The following is a 10,066-nucleotide window of genomic DNA, read 5'->3' on the forward strand; positions in this document are numbered from 1 at the left end:
GTATCAAAATGTGTTAATATATTTTTTTAATTGTAAAGAATCTGGAAATATATGCTTATATATGTATCTATTGACAAGAAGATGTAATATTGAGCAACAATGCTTCATAAAAGAGAAAAAAAAAAAGAAAAAGCACATAAAAACGAGTCTTCTAAAAACTCAGTGAGACCTAAGCCAAAACATCCTAAAAGCTTTTACAAATTAAAGTAGGAAGACAACAAAAAGATGTCAAAAAACCCTGCCACAGGGCAGCTAGATGGCGCAGTGGTAAAGCACCGGCCCTGGATTCAGGAGTACCTGAGTTCAAATCTGGCCTCAGACACTTGACACTTACTAGCTGTGTGACCCTGGGCAAGTCACTTAACCCTCACTGCCCTGCAAAAAAACCCAAACAAACAAACAAACTCTGCCAGTGTGTCAAAACAAGTTAATCTCATGTTCATGGTATGTGGAATCACATCTGCCCTCTAACACATCTCAGTCCCTGATAAGTATGTAATAAGGAAATGGCACTCAAGAAAGTGAAGCTGGAAAGAATAGCTGAACCCAACCAAATAAACATAGAGAAATCTACACAAGGCACAACAGAGGTCTTCAAATGAAAGCTAGATGGCTATGTGTTGAAGATGTGTTGAAGCATATTCTTGGTCAGATAAGAGTTGAACTAGATACTCCTAACTGAGATTTTGTGCCAATTTTAAAGATACTTAAGAACCCATTTTTGAGATTTCTCAAAGAGAAGGGATATTAAAGAATATAAAAGATCAAGGATAGTATTGCCAAAAACAGGCAACAAAGAAGTTAACATAATTGACCTTTATGCCAATAGTTTTATCTTCATAAAATCCTTGAGAATAACCTGTACTGATAAAATTTTTGAGAAGGGAATGGACAAGCTTTCAGATTATTCTCTATAGCAAATTATATGTTCAGTCATATAATTAACAAATTTATGAAATCCATATCAAGTTCTGTCTCAACAAATTTGATGCAACATTTATTAAACACTATATGCTAGGCATTATGGGAGGCACTGGGGACACAAGAGCAAAAAAACCACTAAATAACCCCAAATAGTTTTGGCCCTCAAGGAACTTACATTCTACTAGAATAAAATATGTACACAAGTAAGAGTAGCACAAGGAAAATTGAGGAAGGAGAGTGCATTAACAATTGGAGAAATGAGGGAAGACTTTACAAAGAAGTAACATCTAAACTAAACTTAGAAGAGTTCTCAAAACAGATAAGGAGTACATTTCAGGAAGAGGGATGGCTTATGAAGATGCACAAAGGTAGGAGACAGTATCAAGTTTAGTAATAGATAATTCTTTTAGTACTCCAGTATTTAGTTCATCTAGGCCTAGTGACTTCAAATGGTCTCTTACCAATTCTCTACTTACCTTGAGAATCAATTTCTTATTAATCATTTTTGTTCTTTTTTTGGTATTGTTCAGATCTTTCCTCTTTGACAGAAAAAATGAGTAAATTAAGAAATGAGTAGCTTCACCTTCTCTGTCAATTATTATTCACCTATTTATCTCCAGCTTTGGTTTTATCAAGATTTAGGAATACTCATGTAATAAGTGGAATGTTTTCATGAAAAACTGGCACATGGAATTATAAGTAATGACAAAGATCATTCCAAAGCCTAGTTCAGGTGTTTTCTCCTCCATGGAGCCTGATTCAACACAGTTGAAAGTATCTTGGGAACAGCTGGGTGGCGCAGTGGATAAAGCACCAGCCCTGGATTCAGGAAGACCTGAGTTCAAATCCATCCTCGAGACACTTGACACTTACTAGTTGTGTGACCCTGGGCAAGTCACTTAACCCTCATTGCCCCGCCAAAAAATAAAACAAAACAAAAAACCCAACAACAACAGAAAGGATCTTTCTGTCCTATTTTTCCTACGGCACTTGTCTTCTCACCGTCTGTCCTTCATATAGTCACCTAGTAGTATCCCATTTGTTTGTGTGCATATTAGATTACAAATTCCTTAATATTAGGGAATGTGCTATTTTCATCTCTGTATGCCCAGCAGCCAGAATAGTACCTTGCATACAGAAGAGGGAGAGATTCCACATTTTGTTCCTAGGTATGAAAGCTTTGGGGGAAGATTAGGAGAGATGGCAGCAGGAGTAAAATCCGTTAGATTTCATAATAAAATAACTTACAAATATTTAAGAACATTTGGCCAATAGAAACAGAACTTTTTTGTCTGATTATCCCTTCTTCCTCTACCCCTTAATAAAAATGGAATTGGATATGGAAACAAGACATTGTTTCTGTATTACATATTAACAGGTGGAAAGGAAAAGGAAGGTTTTTTTCCTCATTTCCCCCTAGAATTCAACAAAAGTAGAGTCACCACATGCTGTTCCAAACACAATACATAGCTCTGCTTTTACCCAGGTTCATATGAAAGCAATTCAGCAAGAAAAAAAAAATGTTCCTGTTTCCATTTTTCCTATGCCAGTTTCAGCCTTCTCCGGAAGAGATCATAATTTCCCTTGGGAGGCTAGCCTCAGAATTTGAGAAACAATGCTCTAGAGACAAGCAAAAATGGACACAATGGAAAACCGACAGCCATTTGTTTTTCACTGAGGTAATTAGTCTGTACAAAACAGCCTTTAAAAGCCAAACTGTACATCAGAAACAAGCATTAGTTCTTTGCAATACAAAGTTGGAAGACTTCTAATATCAAGATGGAAGATGGAATACTTGTTTCCCACTGAATTCTTAGAAGGAATGGACCTAAGTGATACTCTACCTTTTTGACCTAATGTTTTAATGAACTTTAGTGGCTACAGTGATGACTTGGAGTCAGGAAGACCTGTCAAATCCTGCCCTAGGCAAATCTTCTCACATCTGTTTCCTCATCTGTAGAACTGAAAGTCTATGATCCTATGATCCTCATTTATCTGTCAGAAATTCAGCAGTGACTAGGTATCAAAATTGTCTGTTTAAAAAATATATATATATATATATAAACTACATTTTCATTGAAATAACACTTCTAGGGGCATCTAGGTGGCTTAGTGGATAAAGCACCACCCTGGAATCAGGAGGACCTGAGTTCTAAACCAGCCTCAGACACTTGACAATTGCTAGCTGTGTGACCTTGGGCAAGTCATTAATCCCCATTGCCCCCCCCCCCAAACCAACCACAAATAACACTTCTAAAGAGGATATGGCAATAAAGGTTAGTAACTCAACATTACTGAGCCATACATCCTGTTTGAGCTGAAAGAGAAGTGCTAGTCTTTGAACAAAGAAGTATTTGATGAGCCTAAACCAGCCAAATCCCACAAGACCAAGTCAAAGGACAAATGTCCTCTCATCATCCCAAATAATTAAAAGCCAGTCTAGAAGGTCTCTGAATATAGTCTGGCAACCATGTTTGAGGTTGGAATGGGAGTGAAGAGGAAGAACATAACACTCCATTGCACAGTTCATTAGAACTAAGGCTGGGAGATGTCTACAATATCCTAGATATCAATCATTGATTTGGAGAATAAGGGTATGTATGGGCAAGAATGATTAGGAAGAATTTCTCAATTGAAATGTTGAAATAGTAGTACCTTTTTCTTGATAATACTGAAATTCTATTTAGATATGGACTCTAGAAAAAAAGAGAAAATTAAGAAAAGGGAACAGACAAGAATCATACAAATAAACTGACTTTCTGATCCAAGGTTATATCTAGAAGATTTTACAGTTGGCAAAGACTTGAATCAACACATCTCAATTTGAATCTGTAATAATACTCCCTGCTCATCTGATATGGTCAGGAAAGATAAAATGAAACAGGCACCATATAATAAGGTCTGGGAATGCTGGGTGATGGAAAGTTTTCCCATAAAAGATTTTTAATGCTTAGACAATGTTGAAGGGCTCTTCCTACTCTAAAGGTCAGTTCATTCTAAATAGCCTTCTAACACTTCAAAAAGCTATGATTTCACACCAATGAGTAGCCCTTCCACCAGTGCAGGTTGAAATCCCCATTGTAGTCAAATTCTATCCCCTTGAAGCTGACCTGGTGACAGTCTCACCACACCCAAGGCTCGTTTCGTCCTTCAAACAACACATACTCTGTCACTCACATATTTGAAATTTTTCTAGTATAGGTGGAACCTAATAAAGTTTGGATTCTGCTGGAAAAAAAACTTAAAAAAAAAAAAACAACCAAACCCAGGGTGGTCACCTCCATACCACATTGCAGCATGAAAGTCTGAGTTAGTGGATGAGGGCTAAACATTCATTTAAAAAAATTAAAAGGACTAAGGCAGAACAGGAAGGAACAAGAAGTTACAAAGTGCAATGGGAAAAAATGTAAACATCATTGTATTGTATTAATATTTATAACTTACTTGAAAAAAGAATGTCTGCATTTCAAATTAGGAGATGAAACAAAGTTTGGATATATAGCTAATACAGTAAATGACAGAATCAATATTTTAAAAAATCAATAGGTGAGAATACACTAAATCTAAAAGATAAAATGCAATATGGAGATATGCAATGACCTACACTTAAGTATTTAAAAATTAACTATGTAAATACAGAATGGGGTAGACATGGCTAGACAACATGTGTTAAAAAAAAAAAGCTAAATGTTTTAGTAAAAACTAAATCTATCCCCCAAAAATGCAATAGATTGCATCATGAGGTAATAAGTTCCCCATCACTTAACTGTGTTTAAACAGTGGTTTGAGGATGGTTTGTTGGAAATTTTGTATACAAGTACAGGATTAGACAAGATAACCTCTAATAGGCCTTTCACCTTTAAAAGTCTATTATTCTAAATATTTCCTGCTTTGGCTCTAGGTAGTCATGCCCAAACTTGCCTCATGCAGTTCCATATAAAACTTTTCTGGGAACAAAATATCTAATGGAAATTGGTTTAAAAAAAAAACAAAAGTTCTTTTCACCTTCTCCCCCCTCCCCCACCTCTATATGGCTAGGAAAGGAGTAGGTAGCCCATTTGCTTTTTCCTTTTGTCCCTTTAAACACAGAAAAGTATAAACTGAAGCAATAAAACTTAAATAGTAAGGGCAGTCAATATGTTTAACATACAAGGTAAGTGACACTACTGGACAGGAAAGGAAAAAAGTGCCCGTTCTACAGCCCCCCCCCAATTTGATAAGAACAAAATGACTGGTGCTATTTTTTTAAGGAGCAAATGATTCAATAGCATTTTACAAAGAAACTATATATATATGTATGTATGTGTATATGTATATGTGTCTGTATATAGATAGATATAGATATATAGATGTAGATATAGTAAATGGTAAAAGGGTATGAAAAAAAGACTAGTTCCTATTATCCTTCTATTTATTGAAGTTATTTAGTAGCAAGGATATATCTCTTACATATCTTTTAAATTATCTTTGAGGGGAGGGAAGAGAAGTGTGTAAATAGCTGAATGTGACATAGTCAACGTGAGTATTCAAATTTACTTTAAGAAAGGATGAATTATTTGCATAGTGCCAACAGATCAAACAGGTTAGGTTAATATACAAGAGATTCTTAAGAATTGTGATGGCAAAAATGCCTAAAGATATTCTGAAAGTTTGGTTTTCAAACAAAGTCATTATACATGATGCAATATAAAGATCACAGATCTAAGAATGTAATGAATATTATTAAAGGCACCCTATTACTTTTTTAAAGAAATTGAAATCTTCCAAGTTGTAATGCATTAGTTAAAAACACACACTAAGGAGTTACAGGTATGTAATCTGCAGTACACTTCTAAAAATACTTTTAACAGCTCTTCTACACAATGAAGTAGCCTGAGAACTATTCTTCACACAAATGAAGTTCAATATGGTATTTCAACTCTTGGTCATTTTCCCTTTCTTAGATTATATTGCTTTCTTGATAAAAGTGACAAAAAATAGTGCTGTTTTCCAACATAGATCAACTTTCTAGATCTGTATAGTAGGGCAAGAACCTGAAGCTACAGGTATCTCTTTATTCCTTCAACCTACCTATATTTGCATATCTCTAAATAAGAGGTAAGTAATGAGTGGCACCTGAGGCAATAGTTGTTAGTGCAAATCCCATAAATAAGGTGTCTTCCCCTACTTCCCCCAACTTAGAGGTAGACTTGTTTTCTCTTTCTCTCTACATGAAGCTCCTTCTTTCCTTCTTCTTCCTCTTGGTCCATGGTAACTATATTAGCAACATTTATGCACAATGTTTAACCTAGAGTAAAAGCAGAATTCCTAGATAATCCAACACCATGAACTATTTTTCTCTTTTCTTTCAGTTCTACCAGTCATTCATTCCCATTTTTCCAACATTACATAAAGAATAGGGAATAGCTGGCTAGGGATAGATTACATATATATTATAAAAATATGTATTATATATTTATATCTATTTTCTCAATCAGGAAAGGTTTCATGTAGAAGACTGTACTTGAATCAAGTCTTGGAGGAAATATATATTTGAGTTATAGACTCACCTAAACTCATTATCTCGTAACTTAATATTAAATTTAGATTGAACTATTCTTTATATTGTTCAGATCACCATTCAAATAAACGGAGAACAGACATCTGAGTCAGGATTAGGTTCAAGTTCCACCTTTGACTGCATATTTGCTGCGTGACATATTTGTGCTGTCCAAGTCACTTAAGCTCTTGTGCTGGAGGCAGATCTTTTAGACTAAAAATTGCAAAGAAGGGGTTGACTAGCACTGGTAGAAAAAATCTTTACGAGGACTGTCCTACACTAAAGAAATCAAAGGTCCAGTTAAAAAATAAGAAAAATGTATATACATACGTATATATTAATAAGCATTTATTAAATGCCTGCTTTGTGTTAGGGACTAAACTAAGTCTGGGGATACAAAGACAAAAGTGAATCTGTCCCTCCCCTCAAGGAGCTTACATTCTATTGGAAAAGACAACATGGAGAAATATAAGTATATGATATAAACAAAAGGAGTTAGGTGGCACAATGGATGGAGAATGCTCGGTCAGAAGCACGAGTTCAAATTCAACTTCAGACAATGACTATTTGTATGACTCCAGGTAAGCTACCTGTTCACCTCAGTCTCTCAAATTTAAAGTGGGGATAATAGTAGCACCTACTTTGCACGATAAAATGAGAGACAATTTTGTAAAAAAAAGTGTGCCTAGCACATAAAAAGGCACTATTTAAATTCGTATTTCATTTTCCATCCCTCCCCCTTCCCTATAAGGTAGTTTGTGAAGGGAGTGGACAAGCAGGTAGGGAGATCAGGAGAGGCTTCATGTAGAAGATGGTAATTGAGCCAAGTCTTGAAAAAGACACACATTTGTCTAGAGACAGAATTAAATGCTGTATCTCAAGATTTACCATGAGAACTTAGGTTGAACTACTTGTTTATATTGTTTAAATTATTATTCAAACAAGTATGGAATCTTGTTTGACAGGTATATAGTACTGAGTTTTCATAGTGGTTAAATATGAAATGACTTTTTATTGAGGTTAAGAAAAAATCTGGTTTAAAATTTAAGGACAATTATATTCCATTCAGAGTCAGATACTAATTGCTAAGTACATGACATTTCAAAATTGTTCATTGAAATAATTCTGTACAAGTACGCTCCCATTTTAAGCAAATCCTGTATTTGATGATTAAAAGTTTTTTTTAAAGATAAATTAGGAAAGAATTCCTAATTTCATAAAAGACTTCCCCATAGGATTCATTTAAATGTGAACTTCCCATGTGTAAGTTAGATCATTTGACGTATACAACTTGAGAAGTACATCTATCTACTGAGTAAAGAAAGTTATACCTGTAGTTTTACTGTTAGAATGCTCTACAAAACTTCAAAGTTAAAGGAAGAGCAACTCACCTTCATTTCCACAGAAGCCACATTCTGATCATAATGTCCCATTAAATTAGGGAAAAATGTCATATTGTAGGTCATTTTCACACATCTGGGAACAATAACTGGTTCACAGGTAAAGAAACTGTGCCCTCTTATGAGGGGCAACATTATACACATCATAAAAAATTGGAATGCTTCCATTTTCTTCAAATTCCTGATTTCACCACATGGTCTGGAATGCAGTTATTTCGACCCTCTTAGGCAACATCACCAAAAGGTTGCTCAAATTGTTCTTTTCATTATTTTACCATCCTCTAGGAGGTTGTTTTTACTGAAATTTACTTCTTTATTGTTAACTGTAAAACCAAACAAGGACACATCATCAACTTTAGTCTCAATTTAAAATTCTGACACAAATGTCAATATGAACCAAGTTTAAAATGTCTAAGTAATAACTTTCATTTACATTTCCATGCCTTTTAAGAATAAAGGCACATTTCTATTATTTTTAAGGGACAGTCATAAAATCCTTGTATTATGTTGCACATTATATACACAGAAACATTAAGCATGCAAGTACAGAGTATTAAGGCAGATAAGTAGAGAAGGGGAAAAGAATACTGGTAAAAATGAATTACAAAGGAATTAGAGAATCATAGTAACTTATAGACCACAGAGGTTATGTAGTGCAAAGCTTCTTAAACTGTGGGATCGAGTAACCAAATGTGGGGGGTTGTGAAAAATTTGGCCATAGCAAAAGATTATATATGTGTGTGTATATATATTTTATATACCTATATACCCGGGGTCGTGTAAAAGTTTCTCTGGCGAAAAGGGGTCTCGAGTGGAAAAAGTGTAACTGTAGCCCAGGAAATAAAGTTACTAAATTAAGTTGCTAAGTAAGGGGGCCTGGAATAAAATCCTGTAAACTGCCTCTCCAGCCTCTATTTCAACATTCTGGAGGTAGAGTTTTTCTCTTGTTGAACAACTAACTAGATATGAACTTTCTCAGGTTCCTTTATAGAAGGCACTGTTGCACGCATGGTACAGGAAATACACTGCATGTGGCGTCCGGGGATGTAGGTTAAAATCCCAGCTCTGCCACCTATCTGTGTAGACCCCCGGGCAAGGAACGTCTCACAGTTTTAGTTTCATTTGTAAAACGAAAGAATTAGACTAGATAACCTTTAGGATCCTTTCCAGGTCTGAAAAGATGACCCTACGAAGCTACATCTAGTTGTTAAGGAGTATAATCATCACTCCCGGCGCACCGCCGCTCCCCTCCTCTCCAAATAGGCAGGAATGAGGGATTACCCATTTGATCGAGGGTGGGGTGCGCAAAAAGCAAAGTAAGCCCTTCCCACCTCACCCACCCCAAACCACCTTCAAATAAAGCCCCTTCACGAGTTTACGAGCCAACCTGAGCCCAGGGCGAGTTGCCCTCCTGGACGAAGCAGGAGTCGTCTGCCCCTGCTCCCGAGCTGGGCATCTGTCCCTGCCCTGGCCGGCAGTCTACTCCCACGCTCCGGTGGGGGATTTCCGCGAGTTAACTCGGAAAATGGTTATGAGGATTCGGCTCCCGACGTAGGGAGAAACTTTCAGCGGGTGCGCGCAAGGGACCACGGGCGCCTCCTGCGAGCACCTGTAGCCGCGGTTTGTGCAGGGGGCCCTCCTTGGCATCAGACCAGGACGAGGCTACTCCTGGAGCGAAGGAGCACCACCCCCGCCCCCTTCCAGCTCGCGCAGCCCCTCTGCAGCCGCTCCCCGTTACCTGGACAACCGCCCCTCCCCCACCCCTCCATTCAGCCCACACCCCGTAGGGACTTGCTCTGCCAAGGAACCCCAGGTTCGTGGCCTATGGGATGGCCCGGGCCGCGACATCCGCCTCTTTACCTGTGAGGAACTTCTCAGCGGCCCTAGCGCCAGCGCCAGCGCCGCTATCGCCGCCTCCGTCGTCGCCAATGCCGCCTCCCTCCCCTCGGGTCCCCGCGGCGGGCGCAAATGGCCCTGGCTAGGTGCCGGGATCCGGGAGCCGCACGGGGCGCGAGAGCTAGGGAATCCCGCGAGACTGAGCTGGGGCAGGTCGAGCCGGGACAGGTCCAGGCTCGCGACTCCGCGGCTCCGAGGCTGAAGGGGAAGCGCTCCCCCGCCCCCGCACTAGTCCTGGGGCCCGGCCCTTGCAAGATTCCAGGGGAATGCTCGGGGCTGGGGCGCGCGGCAGAGGCCACCTCTGCCA

The 10,066-nt window shown here is 38.2% G+C and overlaps 1 protein-coding gene across 1 annotated transcript in view; it reads right to left on the reverse strand.

Moving 5' to 3' along the window:
• Positions 1-9,851, reverse strand: part of FZD6 (frizzled class receptor 6) — a 65,411-nt gene extending 55,560 nt beyond the window's left edge. Inside the window, exons 1-2 of the mRNA XM_043963213.1 lie at positions 9,724-9,851; positions 7,855-8,186 (exon numbers count right to left, since the gene is read on the reverse strand). Of these exons, the coding sequence (XP_043819148.1) occupies positions 7,855-8,031 (177 nt within the window). The 5' untranslated portion in view covers positions 8,032-8,186; positions 9,724-9,851. The remainder of the gene's footprint in view (positions 1-7,854; positions 8,187-9,723) is intronic.
• Between the last annotated feature and the right edge of the window lie 215 nt (positions 9,852-10,066).

This window comes from Dromiciops gliroides, chromosome 1 (assembly GCF_019393635.1).
Source record: "Dromiciops gliroides isolate mDroGli1 chromosome 1, mDroGli1.pri, whole genome shotgun sequence".
NCBI lineage: Eukaryota > Metazoa > Chordata > Mammalia > Microbiotheria > Microbiotheriidae > Dromiciops > Dromiciops gliroides.